This window comes from Sylvia atricapilla, chromosome 1, assembly GCF_009819655.1.
Source record: "Sylvia atricapilla isolate bSylAtr1 chromosome 1, bSylAtr1.pri, whole genome shotgun sequence".
Taxonomy (NCBI): Eukaryota; Metazoa; Chordata; class Aves; order Passeriformes; family Sylviidae; genus Sylvia; species Sylvia atricapilla.
In genome coordinates this window covers 81739800-81764203 of record NC_089140.1, presented here as the reverse complement: position 1 = coordinate 81764203, position 24404 = coordinate 81739800, and the positions used below count along the sequence as shown (strand labels likewise).

The window sequence follows — 24404 nt, the reverse complement described above, 5'->3', positions numbered from 1 at the left end:
CAATTGATTTGCCTCCTTCTCTCCTCCCCCCCCAAATAACTTTTTTGATTAGTATAACTTACTTTTTAAAAAGACTTAGCAAAGATTCCTCCCTAAAGTATAGTTACATTTTTGTGTCTAGTTTTGTTTGGTTTTGCTATGATGTTTCTGTAGTTTCGGTGTAATAGAACTTGATGTGTATATCTGCTCCTGGGACAAATTACAGTCTGGTATCAGTGTTGACACCTCAACATGTTAAATAAATAAAATTTGTAATACTGATATCCAGAAGATGCAGTTTTGGAATATATTTTATTTTACTTGAAAATTCTTTTACAAAATTGTTTTGTCCTCAGGTTTTTCTCTATAGACATATGAGACCAGAATTCCTCCTTACTTCAGTAGAGATATTTATACCCACAGAAGGTCTTAAATTTTAAGAGAAGAGACCAAAAGCATTGGACTGGATCCTATGTGTGTAGGACCTTGGTGCAAGGCACCAGACCTGTGATCCCAGTAAGAAAGACAGTCAGACTCTGTAAGGTATTGGTTAAAAACCTTTATTAGCTAGCACAAGAAAGAAAAAGAGAATAGATGGAGTTATTCCCCTTCAGATGCTGAGGTGCAGATTCTGTCTGTGGAGAGGTTACCCAGTATTTTCCTCTTTTGAGCTGTTAGAGGATTTTCTTAGAAGGAGACATTTCTATTCACTGCTTCAGCTATCAGACAAAAGGGACATTCATTAGATGTTTGCATGCATTTGCTGTTGCACTGTTGGATAAAGCCAAGGCTGCAGAGGTGGCATCACACTGGTACCAAGTAGGTTCCTGTGTTGTGACAAGTTGGCTGAGCTGGCTGAGGTTAGCCTGTGACCAGGGGAAGCACTAAGCAGAGCAGGGGCCTGCAACTGCTCAGCTTCACTGCTCTGTGGATTACCAGACTCTCCAGATCTGCTTGTTGCCTACTGAAACACTGCATCTCACTGCAAGGTCTGCATTCTTAAATGTGAGGCTGTGACACTCTTCTCTAACTCATCCACCCTTGTCTGAAATTTTCAATCTATTCTCTGTATTCCTGTGGAACTCTGTCAGAGACTGTTCCACTTGAAAATTTCTGGGTCTTTGTCAAACAGTATCCAGTTCTGAATTCAAGACTGCCTCTGCTTGTTTCTTTTTGGAAAATTGGTTTCAACAGTAGAATGCCTTATTAACTCAAAAAAGGATGCTGCTATTTTTATGTAACACTGAATTTGGAGTGTGACCTCCTCTGAAATGCAGCGATCAGAGAAGTTTTATTTTTTGGTGATTCTGAGCAATAGTTCTATCTATTTCTTATTTCAACCAGATCTCAAGCAAATTACAGTTGCAGCAAGGACTGAGATGGCAGATAAATTCTGTCTGATGGGTGCTATGAAAATTATCCTTCTTAGTGATCCTCCAAAATTAGTACACAGTGATTCAGGTTCTGTCAAAAGTGCTGCCATCAACAAGTCAACAGTACTCCGAAAATAGCAGGACTAGAAATAGAATGCTTTGTAGTTTCAGAAAAGAAACTTCCGTGCAAGGTGCAGGACTGTAATTTTCAGGAAGCATTTCTGGCAAAGGGGTTGCATATTAATGACTAAGATAATGATTTTAGAGATGATTCCTCTTTTAGCATTAATTTTGATGCCGTAATCAATTTCCAGGAAGCATAATGAGAAAATATTTTTTCCAGGAACTTAAATTTCAACTATATGTATTTTTGTTGGGATATATGACATAGGAAAGAAGAGACTTTTATTTTTTAGCAATTGAATATGTTCTTATATGGCTGTTACTCCACACAATTAGAGAAAAGGATTTTTTATATTTATATTATGCATAGGCCTTGTTAATAGCTTTGTATTTTTCCTTCCCTAGCTACATTTCTAGAGTTTGTAAGATTGCTTCTCTGTGATTTTCAAAACAACGGTACTGCATCAGTTTTATAACAACTGCAAATTTAGACAATGAAATTAGTGTTTTCAGGCCTTTAGTCATTTGACCTTGACCCAAATGCCAGAAAGACATACAGGTAATCCTGGGACTCAAGAATAAATGAAAATTTTATAGTGGAACAGGAATAAATCTTATATCAGTCTGCTAGCAGCAGACTACAACATTTGATTTCAACACCAGCAGTAGTATTCCACAAATGTAGATGAGTAAATCAATGTGTCAAAGGGTGAAAATTAGGGAGCATAAATTTATTTTATTGGCTGTCTATAAACCATAGTGTCCCAGATTGTGATAGATTGCACACTTCAGTGGTCAGTCAATAATTTGTTTTTTAAAGTAGCCTGAGCATTTTATTATGCATGATTTCCTACTCAAGAGCCAAATTCTAAATATTTTTCCATTTGATTTCTCTTTGCCAGTATTTTATATACAGCTGCATATTAGGGCTCATTTCCTGTTCTGTTTTCCTGAGGATAAATTATGAGTTGAAAATGGTAATAATGTTGATTGCATTGGTGGGCTACAATGTTATCCTTCTGCACACTCATGGGCCCATGCTGGATGACTACAGCAAATTTATGTATGCAATGGCACCTCTTAGAAGGTAGGTGGCTAACTCCAGTCTTTCTGAAGATAAATACTACCCATGGTAGTTCTTTTGTCATGGAACATACATGTTTGGCTATGTATAATCTGAGTCACAGTGTAAAATCATTGTCCTGCTGCAGTTAATATTTGATTTAATGTCATACTCAGAGCGTTAGAATAAAATAAGTCTGACCAAGGCATTTAAATCACATACTATAGGAAACAGGATATGGTTTAGTTTGCATTTTTGTCACAAAGGACATTACAAAGAAGTCATCATCAGGTTTGTTAAGGCCTCAGGCTGAACATCATTAAAGCTTTTAGAGCATATTTGCTACAAGACAAAGAAACCTCCCCAGAACTACTATATAGTCTGAAATGTTTACAAATGAAGTCTTAGCAATTGAAAAAATTAGTAGACCAACAGTGTGGATCTTTTTTGTTTTATTTTGCTGTGCCTGTGCATTTGTATCCTAAGTTTTTAGTGAGACTGCTGAAATCTTGGTTACAGATGATAATACGTAAGACCAAAGTTATGACTCTATTTCCTGTTATTGCTGTGTAAAATAATTTTTGGAGAGGTGTAATTTCTACCTCATTTTCAAAACAAATTGATTCTGTTCTGTGTAGGCAAAGTATATGGCGTATCCCATACCAGAAATTCCAGATAATTTAGTGTAGTTTCAATATCATTTTTCCTGTGCTGTAACAATCATGGAAAAGGATCTTAATGGAAAATCTGGGGGGGGGGAAGTGTAGGCTTTCTTTACACTTAAATCTAATGATTAAATGAAGAAACCCAAGTCTTTGTTTCCATTTTATTAATGGAAAGGGTATGTGTGTGCTGGTATGGAAAACCAGGGGACAGGTTAGTTTGAGCTTGTGCTTCTGGCAGCTTTGATTTTGTCAGTCAAGCTCTATCTGTTGGTATTTTCCTTCCTAAATCTCTCACCATGGTTCTTGTTTCAGGGCATGAGTCAGGGAGTTCTAGTGTGAACTGTTTTCCATTACCTTTAGTGACTTTTGCCAAAGCAGAGTTTCTAATAAACTCTCTACAAGATCTAGTTTGTGCTTCCTGTAATTCTCAGGTGAAAAGGTCTCTTGGGAGTTAGGTGCTTTAGCTTGTTTCTTCATATTCATTGGATATGGTTGAGCTCTCCATAACTGAAATAGTGTTATTGCATTAAAAACCTATTTTTATTCTACTTGTATAGAATAAGCTACAAATGCTCCCCATTTGCAAGTAAAAAAAAGGTATTGTTTTTCCTAAATTCTCATCTTATTATTGGACTTCAAAATGTAGGCACATTTGCAGGGAAAGTAGTAGAGGTGTTTAAAGCCACATAATATGAGTAATGATATTTCATCAAATAATATAGCATATCATATTGAAAAGTTTTTAGTTTATATACCAGAAGGTAGTACATATAAATTGTGGTCTTACTTTTGTGCTTGAAGTAATATTGGTTTAACTTTTGAGCAGCCTGCTTTACTTAAGTTTTTTATTTTATAGGCCAGGAATACTGAAGGACCTGAAGACAATGGGCTCAATTTCCTTGTTCATATTCTTCATCACATTACTGGTTTTGGGTAGACAGGTAAGACCACACTTCTCTTCACCTGCACCAGTAGACACAATGCCAGCTGCCACATGCAGCCTGTCACCTTCTCAAAGAAATACCTCTGTCCTGGTCTTCCCCATACTCTTGCAAAGGAGCGTCAGGAGCATCTATAAAACTATTTTCCATCTTGCCTTCCAATAGGCCCTTAAAACTCCCCAGTCACTATCACTGACATTGTGCTGATAGAGTGCTGTGACTATTGCATGTCGTTCTGACCGATACTGGCTCGTAGCTTCCCCGTTTGCTCCCATCTGTTTGCATCCATCTGCTGCTGCCCTGGTTGTTTAATTGCAAGCTATTTTCTTCACAGTTATTACAATTTGGTGCAGACACAGAAACAATGTAGCATGCACACAGACGTGTACCACACACTCTGTGGTTGAACTAAAACTGTGGCCCAACAGGAAACTACTCTTTTTATCACCCAGTTGTGCTTTTCCAGAACAAATGTAATGTCAATGGTCTTACACTGTTGGTAAGCTGAGGGAAGATGCAAGGGCAGTTCCTTCTCTAAATGCTCAGGCCTGTACAGGATTCATGTGTAAAAGCTTCAGTTCCAGCCCATTGTGCCAGAATGCAGTGCACAAGAAAGGGCTCTGAAATGGAAGAGACAATCCATGTGAGATCTCATGAGCAGACTGAGCCTTCACAGACTGCAGCCTTGGGAAGGACTATTCCAGTCTGTCCTTAAATCATTCATTTACATTACGATTCCTGAAAAGGTAATGACTGTCATTTAAATTGCCATGCAGGCCCTGCAGTTACTACACAAAAAATTATTTGGCAGTTTCTGCAGTATTTATTGTAGTGGGGAACATCCTTCTTGATTTAGAAATAACATTCTTCATCTGCCTTGTCACCAGCAGCACATTAGAGTTTGTTCATTTGATGCTGCTGACAGAGTGGGTCTAGAGTACAGCTACTTCCCCTCAGAAAGAGGGATAAATTCTTCATCACATCAGTGGAGAATCTTTAGTCCGTGTCAACCCAAGTTTCAGATGGAGGCAGAGGATGCAATACCAAGAATAAAGGAGAGAAGGAATATTGTCTTCACTGGGAAAGATTCCTTTGTGGCTTCAGTCACATCAACAAGAAAGTTTGTTTTGCACACAGCTACAGGTGTTCTCTGACATGCCAACTAAGAAATGATTGTGTAATGGAAAAAGTCTCCATTTTCAGAGCTGTAGGTCCAGGATCCTAGTTATGATAGGACTTACTTGTACCTCTTCAGTCTTTTTCCTTTGATTTTTCTGCTGACTTATTCTCCCTTAAAGAAGAAGTAGAAAAAACTTCTGCATTTCCAAACACTCTCAAGCCAAGTCTAAATATTACTGGAAAATGTTATGAACTAATTTAATACATACCCGGCATAAGACCTGCCATTTTGAGTTACTGTTGATGATATTAATGGGTAGCAAATGCTTGGAAGAATAGGGGAGGAAACCAACCTGCACAGAGTGACCTTTCCAGGGATATATACTTCCCACCTTCTGCCAGTTGCTGTTTCTGTGGCTGTGTTTAATAGCTATTGGCTGTTGTGCTTTCTGTGACAGTTGCAGGATGCTGTTGAGCCATCTTGGCAGTGTCAACAAAATCAAATTCTTCCTTACCCTTCTTCCACAGAGGGTAATATACAAGTAATTTCCCTGTTATTGCATTTTTTGCAGATAATACATATTTTTTTCTTCCTTTGATATGTGATTATTTTAAAAATGCTAATGATAATAGCAACTGATAAATAAGGTGGACTTTCTACTTCCCTTCAGCTGTCATTGGTGCTCTTCTGTCCCTGGGAGGAGTAACCAAAAAGTTCATCCAAATAAAAAAAGTGATGCTTTCCTGCAAGCCTAGCTCTATGAAGGTGCTCATCACTGGTCATAGATGTTATAAATGGGCCAGGAGTCCTGCTCCTTTGAAAAACCTTTATTAGTCAGCTCTTTCAAGGGGGAACTCGAGGGGTCGCCTGCGCTGTCGCCGCTCCTGTCGTTGTTCTCGCTCCTGTTGCCGTTCTCATTTCGGCCACCGCTGAGGAGGTGGCAGACGAATCTGCTGCTCTCGTCACAGAATCGGGAGTTCCGGCCTCGCGGTAATCCCCAGGAACTCAACTGGGCTCGTGTGGTCTAGGGGCCTCACTTTTTCCCAGTCTCTTTGTGGTTATGGCGAGGCGGCAGAAGCAGAATTCAGTCCTTAGGTAGCTGAGGGTCTTCTCAGTGTTGTAGTGTCTCCGTTTTATCTGGATTTTGTGCTGGGTCGCGGCTTTTAGGTCCGTTTGCCGGCAACTGCACTTCGGTTTTGGAGTGATGCACCATGGAAGTCCTTGGATTTTCCTATTAGGCGGGGCCGGCAGTTCGAGGAGCCGGTGCGAACGGCGACAGCCTAGCCCGATGGAAGGGGAGGGAACCCGGGGTTTTAGAGGGGGTATACAATTTGGAATAAGATTTTTGAGAGTACAGACTTTGGTACAAACAGCATAATTTTCTTAACAGACAGGTTACAACTGGCATAACATTTGAAACAGTACAACTTTTTTAACAAATGACAAACTGTGTAAGAAAATGGGAATCTCTTACATTTTATTCATTTAAATAGAGATGCCTCTCCTGAACCAAAAGCAGAGCCAGGGGATAAATGCCTCTGGTTCAGTGGGGACGAAGAGAGATAGTATATCACTATATGGTTTATGAGCCTACTTAATTCTTTTAGCTGCACTGCTAGCATCACTGCTGGAGGAAGTAGACCTTCCCTCAGCTGCTTATTCTTATCCTTTTGTCTCCTCATTGTACTGGCACAGCTCACTGTGAAGATGTACAGTGGATCAAAATGGGGATGTGGTCAGGATTAAAAATTAACCCTGCAGAAATGGTTGGTTTTGAGCCAGATCTATTTCCAAGATTTTATGGCGTGGCCACAGCAAGGCTTGTGCCAGAAGAATGGGAGTGAACAGACAAAAGCAAGGTGGAGAAAGCAAAACTGGGTTTTTTTGATGGCCCTGCCAGCACAGTGACAACCATTTCCTGACACTGGGACAAAGTGACTCAGTTCACCCTGCATACAGATCCCGAGAGTTACTTGATAATGGGCTGGCAACAGGCAGACAATGTCTTGGGAATGGCGACTCTTCCATCCTTCCCAGGAGAATCCAGATTGGTGAGGGCTTGACTGTGTAAATACTGTGCTCACGTTTAAACACTGTTGAGCACTAAATGTCTCTTATGATCTGCTTTGAATCCAGTATTGACATAGCCTGTGAATTCCTTTCTCACCAGTATCTAAAATATTATATGTCCTGTTGCTCTGTAGGTTGGCTGTATATTTTTTTCCATGATTGATTATATTGTAGTTATCCACACTGAATTTCATTGGTAGTTTCACTGCTGAGCTGCTTGTGGCAGCTTCCCTGAGCTGCAAAAACGGTTTGTTCTCTCTTGTTTTTCAGTGAGCTTTTATTTTGAGAGGGAATTCTTCTCTTTTTGAACAAAGTAGTCTCTTCAAAAGCCTCTTATGAATGAATTCAATGAAAACTTACTTCAAATTTCACTGCTAGTCACATGACAATTTACTTCTTTGTAGTAGATGGAGGCATGTGTACAGAATATTTGTCAACTCTTCCAACTATATCAGCATTAGCCAGTATGTCTAAATAGCTCTTTTCCGTAGCATTCACTGGTTTTTTTTTTATGAAGTACCTTGCTCTATTGTTCCTGCTCCTTTTCCAAAGACTTGCCATATATCTGTACCATTTGTCAGTTCTCTAGCACTCTGTTTTGACTGATCAGGATATCCACCAAAAGTTTCATACCATGCAAACAAACAAACAAACCAAACAAACAAAAAACCACCACCAGAATTGAAAGTAAGTTACTAAGCTACTGTTTTTCTCTTTTTAAAATATGATATGCTGACTTTCCTAATCTCAAAGCAAATTGTAGAATGCAGTCTGATTTTTCTTTTCTGATCTCTGACTTCTCTTTGTGCTTTTTTGGAGCAGCCAAAATTGAATTCAGTAAATACTAAGGTAGTAAATAAATTATCTGTTTGATAGTAGCTTTTAAAGAAGAAATACCTTTCTGAAAACTTCACTTAGCTACCACCTTTTCTTTTCAATACAAAGTTGGTACAATGTATGGATATGTAATTTCAGCAGGCATCTGTGTTACTTTTGTTAATTTATGCCAAGAATTTTGACATCCCAGGGTTTTACTGGATTTCTTCTGCATGAATACAGTTGCTGGCCTTTGAATTTACCATCCATGTGTATTTATATTTACACTAATCGAAGTTCTTGGATGTATAAATATCTAACATATATATAAAAAAGACATTTTAAAAAAGTGACTGCATGTATTTTGCATCATGTGGACAGTTCTGAAAAAATCCCTATTCATGGCTTCAAGCTTTATAGGACTGATAATTGCCATTTAATACAGGCAAAATGACAGGGCAACAAAAAATCCTATTTCTGAATTCCTGCAAAAATCTGTTCTCGGGTTCTCTGTGCTTTTATGATTGTCTGTACAAGTATTTAAGTCTGCCCACTGTTCTTTTGCTTATAGTTTGCAAGTATCCTTTAGTAACATATAATTATTTTAAATATCCAGCTTCTTTGTTTGACATTCGAAATCCAAATTTCTGAAATGCACCATGACCCATTCTAAGATGTCAAGACCCCTTTTACTTTCAGAAGAATATCACCTTTGAGTCAGAATAGCCAGAATATTTCTTTTGCAGTACATCTGAAGTCTGCATTCTGTCCTTAGTAGTATGGGAATCAGCACAAAGGGAGCGTGTTAGCAATGATTTCATGTTATGGATGTTCTCTTTCAGTTTTGTAATTAAATATTTAAATAGTGTCTGGCCTTTATCAACCAATTCAAAGGAAACCTGAGTATATTTCTCTATGCATTTAAGTGGAGGAATCATTTTCCTCTTACTATTTTTTCATCCTGCAAGCATTTGGCAAATACAGCATTTGCTTCATCAGGTTTTTTTCTTTCATTGCCTTTTAAAAGCTTGCCAAATCATTTTAATACCACCTAATTTCAACTTTCTGCTCTTATCTTTGGCTGTGATCTCAGTAGAATACCTATGAATCATTTTGAGCTGTGACAGCCACTGTCCAGTCAGAAGGACTACTCTCATTTTTTATGTCAGTGCTTACTGACTGCTAATAGCAGTAGCTAGCACTTTTAAGTTTTTCTATAATAAGATTGCCATCATAATCATATTCTCCTGGTTAATAACATAGTCTCCATTGAGATTGCCTGATAGTGTTAAAGCATTAAGACTATGTTGAAATAGCTCTTGATTTTTATCAGGTCAAATGAGATAGGCTGGAGGAGGCTCTACTGTAGAAATAATGCCATAGAATTTATGACAATACATTGACAATATTGAAAGGAAGTGGAGAGAGCTCCACAAAAGTGCAGTTTTATTAATTTTTGCTAGCTTTCTAGTGAAATTGGATCTCAAAATATACTGATACTGCAAGGATCTTAAATAGTTTCATATAGTTCCAGATGTTGTTGTTGTGGTTACTAGAAAGCTACTATGAAAAAGAAAATTGAAATAAAGTATTACAGAAAGAAGTGTAAAGACAACCAACTAAGCAACCAAAACCAAAAGCAACTAACAAAACCAAAACTCAACTGAGTTGGTCCAACTGACTGGGCCATTTTTGATAGTCTGATCATTATTTGAAATACTGAATGCATATTATAACAACAGGCTGTTTTCTTCTTGACAGGCTGGTTGCATGGTATAAGTTCAAGTTATTAAAAATTAGGGTCTTCGTGAAACGCCCATTATTGTAAATGAAAATCTGCACTTATAAAATAATATTTAGTTGCAAAACTATACATTGTTTCCATTACAGTGTTTGCTTTCTGGAATGAATTTCTACTCAAATTGGAGAGTAGATAATTAAATCTTCTGTTGTTTAAGGCACCTTTCAACTTTTCTTATTTTCTCATGGGCCTTTTTGTTGGATTTGATAAAATGTATGTTACAAAGTCTATGCTTGTTCTGTGACTTCTGTGGGACATGGAATTATATTTGAGTAGCCAAATAATAGCATTGTAGGGGTTGTGTACTGTGCTTATTTTGTCTCTTAAACCTGTACTCCAGCAGGACAAGATGCCTATTGTTTCTTTACTTCTGTGTCCTCTTGTAACAGAATGAATATTACTGTAGGTTAGACTTCCTGTGGAAGAACAAGTTCAAAAAAGAGCGGGAGGAGATTGAAACCATGGAGAACCTAAATCGGGTGCTTCTGGAGAATGTGCTTCCAGCCCACGTAGCTGAACACTTCTTGGCAAGAAACCTGAAGAATGAGGTCAGCTGTCTCTGTATATCCTCTACTCTGTAAGAAAGCAGTGAACCCTGGAAATACCACTTAATGCTGTTTTGAACAGTGGGTCCTTACAGTGAAAATATGAATTTACAGTCACTTTCATTTCCTCTTTCCTTCCTGCAAGGTTTGCTTTACAGCACTGAATGCACCATAACACACTGAAATAAAAAGGTGACATTTTCCTAAGTGGCAATGCACTTTGCCTTTTGAAGGATGGTAAAAATAGGTGAGGAGGAGGAAGAACAGAATGGTTGAATCTACATGAGTTTAATTTAAAATTGCATGCATTCAGATACTTTTTCCTCCATGATCAGAATGGAGTTGCAGCTGGGTTCTGAATTTCCTTCTGTTCACTGGAGAGCTTGTTTATTGGAGTGAAAATTAACCTTTTCTCTAAAACAGTGGCTATGTTAATTCTGGAAAGATGTTCTGAATTACCTGTTTACTCACTGCTTAATGGACTTAATCCAAGCACCAGAAAAGTCACCCAAAAGATCCATCTTCACTTCGCTGGAAATTAGATCTGCTCCTTATATTCCTTTACAGTAATAATAAAGAAAAAAAAATCATTTAGAGGAATAACAGCTATAGAGATCTTAAATTCTTAAATGTAAAAGTTTGAATTACTTGTGCATGCCAAATAATTGTTTCAAAACTGACAAAAGAGGGCAGAGGGCAGAGGGCAGATTTAGGGATTTATTTTTGATCTCCTGAGCCAAAAAGGACAACATCTTCCCTTTCATGGTGGTTTTGATTAAGCAGTACTAATCAAGACTGCACTTCAATACTTCAGGATTCCCTGAAAATATTCATTTGGTAGCTGATGTCGAACAAAAATTGCTGCAGGGTTCGTTTGAATGCAGTGAAGATTTTGGCTGGAAGCCAAGTTGACTCAGCTCCAGTTCTCGGTTAAGGCATTAAACACAGCAAACCATCAGGAGATTGCTTTCTTGATTATGTGCTACTCCACCTCAGCTCCCCAGCAGAGCAACACCATCTGCTTACCTCTGTACTGGCTACTGGATTTGTCTTGTCACCCCTCAAGATTCTTAGGTTGGAATGAGTTTATTTAATTTAACTAAGCACAGAAACTGTGATGTGCTGAGCTCCCCAACTCACCATGTTAGGTGAGGTAAAAGTAATTTGACATGATTTTAATTACATCCATTAAAAAAAAAAAAACCAAACCCAAACTCAAGTTGTTCCTTGTTTTGTTTCTTTCAACAATTTTCAAAGGAAAGTCCTTTTAAATCTCTGAGAGGATTCAGGAATATAAGTATCTGTCATGTCTATAGATTTGTTTCAATGTCAGCAAGGTTGTATAGGTAGATACACCTAAAGATGTTAGGGCAGATTAGACCTTTGTTTTCTCTCTGTGAATACCTAAGTCAACAGATATGACATTGAAATTTGTCCACGTTTTCCTTAACTGCAAACAGTCAAGTTAGTATAGTTTTACATGTGTTCTTTTCTGTTTAAAGCAGATTCTGAGATTAAGAAAATGGATGAATATTCTATTTCAAAATACTACTTCCCTTAGTATTTTATGCATGCAGCTAGCTGTATGGAGAAAAGGGAAAACAAAGTGTTCTGCTGAAAGGTAGGCAGAAGAAATGAAAAGGGGAAAAGTGAGTGGATGAATGCTAACTGGGAGCAATAGGACTGTAGTTTCAAATTACTAACAAAGATCTTTTTATAACAGAACATACATTGACTAATGCTAATACACCAAAAACAAAGTTCCTTCAGAGCAAATAATAAAGGTTTGTTTCCTTTAACTGAACCTCCAGAACTGGGTTTCTGCTTGTAGTCTGCATGCTAGATACAAGACATGTTATTTTCCAATTGAGAGAAAGACAGGCTCAAATCTAAAATGAAAAGCAGGAAACAGGGCCAGAATGAAATATATCTGAGTAAGACGAATCAGGCCTTATTAGCTACAGGATGGAGCTAGCACCTTACTTACAGCAAAAATTCTGCCCCAGAGAAGCTGACCACCATACCCCTCCAAGGGATAGAATTGGATTGGTTTGCCTTCTCTATCCCTGATCTTCAGGCACTGGGGATGAGGGGACAGTAAAAGGAACATACTTCAGATGTTATCAAAAAGGAAAAAAGAAAATGAATGCAAAGCACAGGATGTTTTTGTTTTTGTTAAAATAAGAAAAGCTGTTCCTTTCCTAGAATAGTATTGCATTTAATTTTCTAACTACACATTTTGCAGAGTACTGTTTCAAGAGAAAAACTCTCAGGAAAATTAAGGCAGTTGATTGTAACATCCTTTATTATTATGACAAAATAAACTATATTTTGTCCTTAAAATTCTCTGAAATTTATTGTGATAGTCACAATTACTACTCTTCTGGTTATAAATAGTGCCTCTTGTAGTTTCCATGATGGTGCTATATTATTGAGCATTAGTGGGGATGGATATTGCCCCCGTATTAGATAGGAAGGAGGACAATTGGGTTGCTATAATTGAATTTACAGTAAAGGTGACCTGAGGAAATAGAAGTAAAGCTGAGTTAACCACAGAATGTAGTTGTACCTTGTTAAGGAAATACTCCCATCTGAGCATCCAGGAGCCACTCTGGCAGTCACACCTGCACCACCTGAGCTGGGACTGAATTCCCTTCACAGTGGGCAGATGCAGTGAGCCAACAGGTGCCCTGCTTGACTCCTCACACACCACACACTCACAGTCAGACCAGATTTCCTTACTGGTTTGACCCTTGGGTTTCCCGCAGCAGAGTCTAAGAAATCTGGATTTAATCATGGTGCAACAAGAGAATAACAGCTTGAGCTGTGAATCACAACAATATATTCCATCCCTACAGCACACAGTCGTGGTGAAGCTTTAACAATGTTATGGGTATAGAATCCTTAGGAAATACAGGAGCCACAAAAATCTAGTAATACATAATTTATCTCCTCCAGCTGCTCATGTTCCTCCCTGTCCACCATCATTTTCATGTTTGCTCAGAAACTTCCCACACACCTGTGATGGGAGAAGCAGTCAGCAGTTTTCCGATAGTTCTGTTATTTTTTAGTTATACATCAGCAGTAAAGATCCATTATGTCTGTGCACATCTGTGTGCAGGCACACCACATTCTTCCAAAAGGACACATTGACTGTCAAATTGCAAAACTCAAGCTTTGCAAAGTAAAAATGGAAATAATACCTTATGCTTCTTGAATTCACAGAATAAATTCTTTTCATGTGAGTATTGCAATCCCTTTTTACTCAAATAACAACTTGAAGGTAGTTTTACATTAAAGTAGGTAACAGCCTCTTCTATTGCCGTGTTTACCTTTGTGTGTAGGTACTGTTTCTTTTTTAAGTATTAGTTTAATAAATTTTCTTTCTGTCTTTTTGGGGGGGATGTGAATTTGGAGGGAACGTTCAAGGACAGTGGTGAGGAAACTGAAGGGGGCAGTGGGAGGTGGTCATTTTTAGCGCCAGAATCTTTCTGTAGAGATGCTCTCATTTCAGTGGTCACAGAAGGCAGTGCAGACTCTTCCATACAGGTGACTTCTTTGTTTTTGCCCCAGCTCCTTGTTATGCAAAAGAAAAGATCATTATTTTGTGCTCTTAGGCATATTGTCATTTTAGGTTGGGAACCATCAATCCGAGTCATATTGCATTATGCATCTGTAGTATGTTGAGATTGTGATTCTGGTTCAGTTTTTTAGTAGTACAATAACAAACAGCTAATAATAAACTGGATATTGTTTTTGGCCATGCAAGCCAGAGTAAATCCTCTTCATAAGACGCCTCAGAGATGGGTCCTATCTAATAAATTAGCAAACATTTTATTTTCACAGAGTTAATGTTCAGGAAGAAAAATATCATTTTTCAGTACAAAATTTTCAGCTTTATATGTTAAGGCTCTTTTATGAACAGGTTTATACATTGTTTAAAATTAATAAATACAACTAAATGCAAAAAACATCCAAACTCCATCTTAAGGCATTCTAACTACTGCAGCACCTCTGGTTGTAGATCCAGGACACTGCATGTTAATAAGGAAACTTATTTACAGCTGGATATGATCAATTTTTTTTCTTTATTCTGTTTTCTTTTGGACAGGATCTGTATCACCAGTCATATGACTGTGTCTGTGTCATGTTTGCCTCTGTTCCGGATTTCAAGGAATTTTACACAGAATCTGATGTAAATAAGGAAGGGTTGGAATGTCTCAGGCTGCTAAATGAGATCATTGCGGACTTTGATGATGTATGTACCTACACCAGTGATTGACATATGCTTTCAATCTTATTAAGTCATGATATGCAACAGTCAGAAAACATATTTGAAGGGGAGAGTGGAAGAGCTGTCAGAAAAATACTTAAAGGGACTATTAAAGGAAAAAGAAATTTATGTGGGATAAATCAGGTATTGATCTGACATCATATTCAATTGCTTTTGATTTGATATAATGAGAATCCTATGTGTATATCTGTTTTGGTTTTTTGCCCTTTAGCTGCAGCTCTTGAGGCAGTTACATTACATGCCTACATTACATTATATTAACCACAGGTTCTAAATAGGAATGTCCAAAGTCAGGTATAACTTTGTGTTATACTTGATCTGCACTGACCATTCCATAGATACACAAGCAAATCAAAGGACTGTTAAAGTTTTAATGTTCCATTCTCTGAAATCAGAAGCAAGTAGAGATGACTACAGATGGATTGGCAAAAGGCATCTACAAAGGCCTCACTAAGAACAGTATTTCTCTACAGGGAAGTTATTAGTGATGAAGATATACCAGTTAAAGGTATTAAAATGGTGTCATGGCTCAGAGAGCACAGTCTGGATTTGTGGATCTACAGCTATAGAGGGTATTTTAGCAGCAAATCCATTTGGAAAGCATTGGGTGTCCAATGTTCAAAACTGTATGTCCAATGTTTTAAAAGCTGTATGTAAAATAAGATGGAATTTATTCCCACTACTATAAATTTCATCCCTTTTATAGTAAAAAGGTAATTTAAAAGACAGAAATTCCCTTTCCTTGGAGTTCTGTAACCATTGTTTTATCCATCCTTTAGTCCTTCATCCTGTATGTATTTGTGAAGCCATTTGAGGTCCATATAGAAACTGTTCTAAGATTTGATTCTCTGATTGATGTTAGAGTAACAGGGCTGCTGATCTGAATAATGAATGACTGTCCTTGTTTTACAGTTACTGTCAAAGCCAAAGTTCAGTGGAGTTGAGAAGATAAAGACCATTGGAAGCACTTACATGGCAGCAACAGGACTGAGTGCTACACCCAACCAAGAACAGTGTCAGGTACAAGAATATGTTTCTGCTTAATAAAATGTGTATTGAAATGAAGGCTAAAATTTTGTTCATTAAGCTGCAGGTTATGTATAATCATGTGGCCTAGTTTTCCTTATTAGCATAGCTTGTATTTTACTGGACAAGTATATACTTTAGTAGTCTCTGTGAATTTTTCTTCATATTGCAGTTTGAAAATGCCACCTCTGTATTTCCTAAAAGAGGCCTTCTACTCTAAATACAGTACAGGATTTTATTCCTATGTAATGCATAGGAATGCATTATGTAAAGCATAGCTGCATCAGGACTGGATTTACAGAGCATAAAAAAGATTGCAAGAATTAATGTTTTCCATTATGAGCTGGGAGGGATGATTTGCCTTAGTAACTATACACTTACAGAACCCTCAGACTCAGCACTGAGAATATGTTCCTTTGTTTCTAGTTTACTTAATATGATAGTATTAGGAATTGCAGTCAGTGGAAACCCAGAGAAGCAATTCATAACTTATTCAAAAACATTGCTTTTGCCATGATCTTTAGAGTACTTTAGGTTAGGGACTGAGAGACAGCAATTAAGAATCAACACAGTCTTTGCTAAGGATTAATGTGTTCTTGCCAAACTCATGTTCCTTTTAAACACAAGCAATTACCACATGAACTATAGACCCTAAGGATCCTGAGGACAAAGAATTATTTTAAATTAGCTCTGACATTTAATACAGGGAGGTGAAGGGGATGAAGAAAACGGAGAACTGAAGACCAAAGATGTGAAGACATAGAGAGCTCTCAATCACAACTAAAACTAGTGTATGCAGAGGAAGAAATTTATCATTTGAGTTATTTACACAATCAGGAGATCCACAGTATAGCATTCCTTTGGTGATTTAGTTCACATTCTCAAAAGAAATCCACCAGAACTCAGCAGCCTCCATTCCAGATTCCCAAAGAGTCACAGATCCCGCAGTACCTAGTGTGGCAGTGACTGACTGTTAGACATGCTGCTGGGAACCACCCCCAGCTTAAAACAAGCATCCAAGGAAGACTAAGTGCCTAAGGAAGGGGTCTGAACAGGACCATCTGTTTTAGCTAGGAGTGAACTCCAAAGGAAACAGGCTTCATTTATCTAAACAGCTGCTCCAGCAAGCACCACCACTGTCCCACTCTAAGCTGATGCACGCACTCCATGAATCACCTCTGAAGTTGTCATCTGTCCGTCTCCTCTGTCCCTGTGATCTCTGTGAGAAATTACTGAATCTTCCCTACTTTTTGAGATAAAGAGTCCATGTCTTATGAAATCATTCACTTGTCAGCATCCTACCTTGGGCTGTGGGACACAAAATTCAATTTTCTCCTCAGCCCAAAAGGACTCAAAATAGCACTTAAAATCAGGTTATTTTGTTATGTATGAGGAGAGATTAAGTCTACAGCCTTGATAAGTGGTATAAGCTCTGTAAATAAAAGGGCAGAGTGGGGTTGCCCTCTTTCTCTTGTGTTTTAGTCATTTTCAGGTCTGTTAAATGTTCTCATGGGTACTTGCTTATCTGCAAGATGAGATCAGTGGAAGAATTCATAAAATTGTGAAATTCACTGGATCTTAAGCATTTTATAAGGGTGCTGAGCTTTGCAACAGTGAGAGGGAAGAATCTCTGTAGGGCTTTCCACAAGCATTCTTTATTATGAAAGGGAATACAACAGAAGCAGACATATAGACAAAATGAATTAACTAATTCTAGGCACACGTAGATATTGAGTGCCTCTGAGATTAGACAGCAGCTAATCAGTCACTTGACAATTAGAATGTTAGATTAGGCATGGTTTGGATCTATCACCTCTAGACTGCCTGGTTGTACACAAGTGAAATGCCTCCTGTCTCTCAGCCATTGTTTGATCTAACTGATGCTGGACAGGGTACCACCTTCTAAATTACTTCTCTGCATCTGCCTGCTGACACTAGGACATCCCTAAGGGCTTAACCGTCTTCATGTGTTCAGCATATTTTGATTGTATTCTCGCAGCAACCAAGGCTCACAAGAACAATTTCACACTGTTTGTCTTTCGAATTCAGGAACCTGAACGACAGTATATGCACATAGGAACCATGGTGGAGTTTGCATTTGCCTTGGTGGCAAAACTGGATGTCATAAACAAGCATTCATTCAATGACTTCAAGTTACGAGTAGGTGAGTATCACAGGATTCGTAGGAGAATATCATGGACGAGGGGGAGAATTCACTGCAAAGTACCAGCTGATTAAAGCAGTAGTAGAACTGACCAAAAGGGCCATAATAGTAAACAGCACCATCCTCACCCTGTTTAAAAGCAGCCTACATGGCATGGTCCATCAACCTCTAGAGTGTTTCTAGACTAGACTTGGAAAAGGGCAGTACTCCTATTTAAAGAATGGCTGAAAAAAATAGGTTCACATGGCTCTGAATAGTTTTATGGTAACTCTGTAAAAGTTTTTGTAGAGGTTATAAGCCATACATTTACAAATAATGAAAGACTACACAAGAAAACTCTAGACTAGGCTTTGCAAAATTATATAAATGGTTTTTCAGAGGACAAGAGCTATAAGGGGCCAGTGAAGCTGGAGTTTGAAATATTTTACATGTACTAAATTCAAGCAATCACACAAAAATGCACTCATTCTTTTGCAGTGTTAGACAAGGGAGAGTATTTGTCTTTGTTATTGAGATAAGAGCGAAGATGACTGGTTATTTATCTTAGAAAGAGGTATCCCTTAGCAGTTTCTAATTGCTTCTTCTTGTGCATCCTGGTATTTTTAAAAAGAGATAGACAGCTGCAGTAAGCAGTAGAAAGAATGATGAAATAAATGAATTCAAAGCTGGTCAAGAACCATATGTTCCAAAATGTTTATTTCCTGATAGCAGTACACAGCAGTTTCACGATGCAATATGTAACTTGGAAAGTGCGAAATGAAAACAGTAAACAAATATTGAAAACCCATAAATTCTGTAAACGTGTCAGAAGTATTTGATTTCGAACAGTTATTCTTCTGTCTTGTCTTTCTCTTGCTGTGCCGCTTGTTTTATCCTTTCAGCTACTCCTCTCAAATTTATTTCACAGTGCCACCCACTGGCAAAACTTGCTCTCTTCTTTGAAACAGGGGCTTCTTAGGGCACTCCTTTGCCAGAATGTTTTGTATTCCTTGCTAGAGCCAAAAATGGCAAAGCAAATCAGAAGTATGCTTCCTTCTCAGTGTCACAGAACTTGATGGTTCTTGCCATAGCTGACATGGCACATAGATGCAAAAACATTTATATCAGACATGCAAAAACATTTATATCAGCACCTTGAGTACAAACAGAGAGCTGCTGGATGCCAGGACTACATCTGCAAATTGCTTAAAGCAGTACTGAGTCCTTTTAAGTGGGGACCATGAAGCAAAACAAAACACTCACTTTGGATTTTTACTGTTCTTGCTAAAGATTACAGAGAACTCAGACTCCTTTGCTTCATGAAATGAAAAAAATGTTTTAACTCTAAAAAGAAACACAGGCCCCAAAGTAGTATTTGTGCCACCATAATCTAACATAGGTACCACTCAGATCTTCATTTTCACTGCACTTCTTCTCCACTTCCCACCAGTGGATGATGAAAGCCTCTGATATCCATACTAATTATAGCCACAGAAACATTTTAACAACTGCTTATGACCTAGTCCCTCCCCATTGTAAGGACTGGTACCCAAACTGCCCTTTGTAAAAGCCTCCCTTGGCCAGCATTCAACTGTGAAATTTTTGCAACTCATTAGAGGTCTCAGCTTTCATAATTTTCTGTGAGTGCCCAAAATGCTAGTGTGACTTAGGAGGTACACACTGCTCTGATCTTGTCAGGCAAGGGAAGGGAGCATCTAGATGACATTTTAGGCATTCCTGCCCTTCTGCAAGTTGAAAGACAAGCTCCTCAGATATAGTTTTGCAGCAGGTTTTGCACAGGTATTGTTTTCTTTCAGAAGAGAGGCTGCTCTGTTGTTTTCCATGTAACTTCATCGTTGGAACTTTTGTCTGTATTGTAGGTTACTTAATTTGTTTCCTGGTTTTGGGTGAGGCTAGGCTAGGCTAGGCTGTAGGATACTTCAGAATTAATGTTCTTTGTCATTCCTGCTGAACAGTGTTGCATTTCACGGAATGATTAAATATTGCTTTGGATATGAGAGAAAGAGATAGATGATATCACCCTCTGATAGAGCATTCACCTGTAGTGAGAGTACTACTCTTCCAGCCTTGCCCCAACAAACATTCATGTGTGTCATGCAAAAAAGACTCAGACCAGCAGGAATGACTTAGAGCAGCATATCCCTCAATGCCCAGCCAGAACACATTCCTAAGATATATGGGTAGAAATTTCCTTGAAGGACGAGGGATCTGAAGGTGACTCCTGAGCCCCTGAGGCATTTCTCAAACCATCAACATTGGGGGTTCAAGAAAGGAGGTAAAAAATAAAAGTCCCTTCCTACCCATTGTATTTTGTAGGAAAGTCTCACTGCACTGCCCCAGTTTCTGGACCTTGGGCACATACATCTCTGTAATATTCCCTGCTAGCCAGATTGGGCTACCCAGCAGATGGCTTTTGTGGCTTCCAATCTTAGTTCCCCAGTGCTCTCTACAAGTTGTATGTCATGAAATGGAAAAACCCATCCATGGCTGCTCAGTTGTTAATACAAAGTTTTGCAAGGCCCAAGTCCCTTTGTGCATTTAACCCCAAGCACTAAGACAAATATATATCAGGTTCCATTTGTTATCTTGTACTGTTTGCATATTTTCCCAATTTAACTTATACAGTCATTTTTCAGGGTTTCCAAGTGGGCTGATAGTGTGGTTGCTAGCCTGCACTGCCATGTTACATACCAGATGAGCCAGCTCTGAGATCCTTCTGCATTCTACAATCACACTGTCATTTTGCTGCATGGATATATCCCTAATGATGATTTCTGTCAAGGAATTAACAGAAATTAGTTATGATCCATTGAGAAAAATTTAGAAATCCAAATAATTCACTTGTTCAGGGTGTATTTCTCACTAGGCCTTGCTTGGCTTTCCTGCTCATCAGTATGTACAGCTACAATTATAGTACATTTGATGCTGGTTAACAACAGTGCTTTGGATTTTGCCTCCTAGATTCTTTCCCAGTAGTAGAGTACTACTGACTCTCGTTACAGATATAACATAGGTTACAAACTCACTGCAAAATAAAAAATGCCCAAAGTCTAATGAGGGACTATATTATTGTTGTACCATATTGTTCTACTCCATGCTTAATCAAATTATTTGAATACATACATTTATATTGCAGATCTTTAGTACCATTCTATGGTCAATCCAGCCTTCAGAACACGGCTTCAAATCCTTTCAGCTCATTTGCATTAGTTTATTCTACATTTAAGAAGCAAAGAAGCTACAAAAGTAACTTGATTGGGCCATCAACTATTGCAGAGAGGAGAGGCCCTTTTCACTACAAGTAGCAATTAAAAGAAATTATTGTATATCTGTTTTCCCAGAAGCTGCTGCTCAACCCACAGTGTGGTTCTCATGCTACATAATAAAGTCAGCAGCAGGTTATTAGGATGCCAGTGGCTGAAAATAGCAAATTACTCAGGATGGGAGGGAGCTATAAAACTAAGATTAGATGAACTTTTGGCATTTTTATAACTAACATTCTCCTGCCGTAAATGGTTGATAAAAACATGGTGAACGACAGTTTGCTGCCCATACTCACTATTCAGTGAGGGCCAAATGCTGCATTCATTGACTTGCTATATGCCAGATGCACTGTGTGTTCTTGTTTGGTGGATCTTCACCTAATCACAGGATCAGTTAAGTTGGAAAAGACCTCTGAGATTGTCAAGTCTAACCTATAAGTGAACACCCCCATGTCAACTAGACTACAGCACCAAATGCCATGTCCAGTCTTTTCTTAAACACCTCCAGGGACAGTGACTCCACCACCTCCCTGGGCAGCCCATTCCAATGTCTATTCACCTTTCATGTAAAGCAATTCCTCCTGATAATCACCTAAATGTCCTCTGGCACTGCTTGAGACTGTCGTCTTATCCTGTCACTGCTTGCCTGGGAGAAGAGAGCAGCTCCCACCTGGCTACAGCTACCTTTCAGATGGATGTAGGGAGTGATAAGGTTTCCCATAAGCCTCATTTTCTCAAGGCTAAACAACCCCAGCTCCCTCAGAGGCTCCTCACAGGATTTGTGCTCCAGGGGCTTCATCAGCTTTGATGCCTTTCTCTTAATTGGTAATGTTAAGTTCTGATGTTTTCCAGGTATAAACCATGGACCTGTAATAGCTGGAGTAATTGGAGCTCAAAAACCACAATATGATATATGGGGCAATACAGTAAATGTGGCCAGCAGGATGGACAGCACTGGTGTGTTAGACAAAATACAGGTAAGTGTTGATTTTGTGCTGGTGGGCTTCACTTAAAATGGCAAAATGGCCTGAAGTTTGGTTCACTGACAGTTATGTCAGAAACTGGCAACAGGAGCTCTGAAAGGTGATGCTAACCATCACCTTACTACCATCACTTCATTTACACAGCCTTAGTAGTTATAGAAAGATGGGAAAGCTTGGGTCTACTCAAGTGAAAGTAAACTCCTGAAGTTAAGGAAAGTACTACATGAGGACGAGTATTGTCCCTAGTTCCATTTATCTATCTATGAGCTCTCTGCTGGCAACCCTGGGTACAGAAGTGGTTACACCAGATCTCATACTTGATGTAAGTGATTAGAATGGGCATCCAGCAACAGACTGCTTGAAAGCTCAAATGTTCAAACCTCACTTAAAGGCCTTGTAAGCATTACATCAAAACCCTTATATCTGAAAAGAACATTATAATATCTTCACACTCTGGAAGAAGATTCTGCTCTGCTTTGTTATCAACACTGGCTGTATTACTGTATTGTTGCAGGTTACAGAGGAGACAAACAACGTCCTGCAAACACTGGGCTACATGAGCACCTGCAGAGGAATAATAAATGTAAAAGGAAAAGGAGAATTAAAGACATACTTTGTACATACAGAAATGACGAGATCCCTGTCACAAGGGAATGTGGCATCTTGAAGATGCTTGTACGTGTCATCAGTACCATATTTTCAGGAAAGTATCACGCACTTTTTAACTACATTTTGGCCCTTAACATGCGTGCTATTTTCTGGTATGTGGCACTTATTTTAATATGGCTGCAGAATAGTCCCATGAGCCATCATTTTGCACCTTGATATTTCTATGTGCAAGGACAGTTGTGATGTATGCAGTAGGACTGGAAGATTGTACTGCTACTTGCACTGTTATTCAAAGACAAGAAAAGAAGGAATAGGAATCAAAAGGAGGTAACACATCCTGAAAGGACTAAAGAGAAGTGTTAGTGACAAATGCGGGGAAAAAAGGCAATAAAGCTAGGGGTGCATACTATTTTCTGATGCATGGTGTTTTCTGGAAAATACAGTCGCTCCCCAATAGCATCCACTAATCTGGTATTAAAGTATACAGTATTGTAAATAAGTTTACTCTGTCCACACATGATTTGGATGTGATCACCAGTTGCATCTCATAGCCAGGGACACGTTGGGTGGCTTGCTGGCATTCTTTCTGAAGAGAGAACTAACAATGCTGGAATAGTTTTGTACAAACGTGTCAAATGTTTTGAAGCTATTGTCTTTTGTAAGGTTAATTCATTAAAAGTTTATATGTACTTTGTCTTACTGTTGCTGTCTCTTAGTTTTGCTTCCTTCCTTGGCTTCTGTCGCTCTAAACCTGCGTGTTTTCTGCTGCTGCCACTGCTTTTTATTCAGTAGTTAGATGTTGAGGCAGGCTGTGGCCAGCTATATGAACAGCCTTGGTCAACAATATCTGCTAGACTCGCTATTGCCGTTCAGAAACGAAAGCACCTCTACTGTCTTCAGTCATGGGTGGCATCCTAGGCACTTTGCAGTCACTTGCTACCTAGGTGATACAGAAGTCTGACCTCAAATCCATAAACACAAGCAAAGTGGGGGGTACTGAAAGCAGTAGCAGTACTGCTATTTAACAACTGGCCTGCAGTGCTTAAACAGTAACAAGGAGAAAGCTGTACAAGAGAAGAAAAAGTTCTGGTTTGCACTTTGACAATCTCTTTTGCCCTTGCATGCCTTTCACTTAACCTTCACAACGCTGGATTTTGTGGGATATTTAAAGTAATAATCTCATCACTTAAAGTAATAATTTCATTTAAATTCACAAGGACATGAGTATGATAAAATGTAATTTTGTGGACATTTGAGATTAATTTAAATCCCTTTGAATTAAAAACTATAATACTTGAAGAGTTTCATAGATGAACCAGGTGAAAGACAGTAAAAGTAGGTAATTTTACTATCTATGCTCCTTTGAAGCACAGATAGTAACAATTAAGTTTTGCGTTGTTGTAATCAATTCTTTTAGTTATAGCATCCTAACAAGAAAATAATACTATTTACAAAATGGCATATAATTACAAGATTTTTTTCTGAGTGATACCATATGGATATGCAAGTCAACTTATGCACTGTTACCTCTGGCATGTTGTTGAAATGTAAAAAGTATTCAGACTGCTC

The 24404-nt window shown here is 38.4% G+C and overlaps 1 protein-coding gene across 1 annotated transcript in view; it reads left to right on the top strand.

Annotated features, from left to right (window-relative positions):
* ADCY2 (adenylate cyclase 2) overlaps positions 1 to 23525 on the top strand; it is a 204169-nt gene extending 180644 nt beyond the window's left edge. Inside the window, 8 exon segments of the mRNA XM_066326668.1 lie at positions 2378 to 2562; positions 4060 to 4144; positions 10341 to 10499; positions 14608 to 14754; positions 15703 to 15810; positions 17866 to 17980; positions 22096 to 22220; positions 22741 to 23525. Coding sequence (XP_066182765.1) covers positions 2378 to 2562; positions 4060 to 4144; positions 10341 to 10499; positions 14608 to 14754; positions 15703 to 15810; positions 17866 to 17980; positions 22096 to 22220; positions 22741 to 22893 — 1077 coding nt within the window. The 3' untranslated portion in view covers positions 22894 to 23525.
* The last annotated feature ends 879 nt before the right edge of the window (positions 23526 to 24404 follow it).